The sequence below is a fragment of the Asparagus officinalis genome, chromosome 1, assembly GCF_001876935.1.
Source record: "Asparagus officinalis chromosome 1, Aspof.V1, whole genome shotgun sequence".
NCBI classification, from domain to species: domain Eukaryota; kingdom Viridiplantae; phylum Streptophyta; class Magnoliopsida; order Asparagales; family Asparagaceae; genus Asparagus; species Asparagus officinalis.
Window position 1 is genome coordinate 113,265,007 of NC_033794.1, and position 583 is coordinate 113,265,589.

Consider the following 583-nt stretch of genomic DNA (forward strand, 5'->3'; position numbering starts at 1 on the left):
CGATCCCTATGTTTTTGTGTTGCGTCGCGCTTGTGGGCATGTTGAGGTTGTTGGATATATCTTTTCAGGGGATGGTTGCGGCGGAGGAGGGAGAAGAGAGTAATGAGTGTGGAGGAGATGGAGATACAAGAATATGTATTCCTTCTTAAATGAGTAGATTTGACAAAGTTGATAGGAAATATATGCTGATTTCAGATTTTTGTATTAAAAGTTTGAGTGATGATTGATATATAGAACTGGCGATAAAGATACTTTATTTTGGTATGGCATTTGTGCTAGGATATATACTTAGATACCTACAGTTGTATGTTACTGTATTGGATCTGAGAGTTTAAACTTTTGTGTTTTTTGTTAAGAATGTATATTAAACTAACATTAGTTCTTAATATGTTGGCTCATTACTAGAGCATTAGTTTGCTCATTATTTTATAAGCACTTGAATTATGGAAGGTCAGTTCTAAAATTTTCTAGGCAATAGTTGGGACTTTGAGAGTTGACGTTTGCAATCTGCTAATTATTACAGAATATCAAATCCTTGATACCAAGAGTAGCCCATGCACCAAATTAGGCCAGTTCTGACTTT

General features: G+C 35.0%; 1 protein-coding gene across 1 annotated transcript in view; it reads left to right on the forward strand.

Moving 5' to 3' along the window:
• The window catches only part of LOC109839602, a 10,081-nt gene extending 9,928 nt beyond the window's left edge, over positions 1 to 153 (forward strand). The window contains exon 3 of the mRNA XM_020408096.1: positions 69 to 153. Within this exon, the coding sequence (XP_020263685.1) occupies positions 69 to 153 (85 nt within the window). The remainder of the gene's footprint in view (positions 1 to 68) is intronic.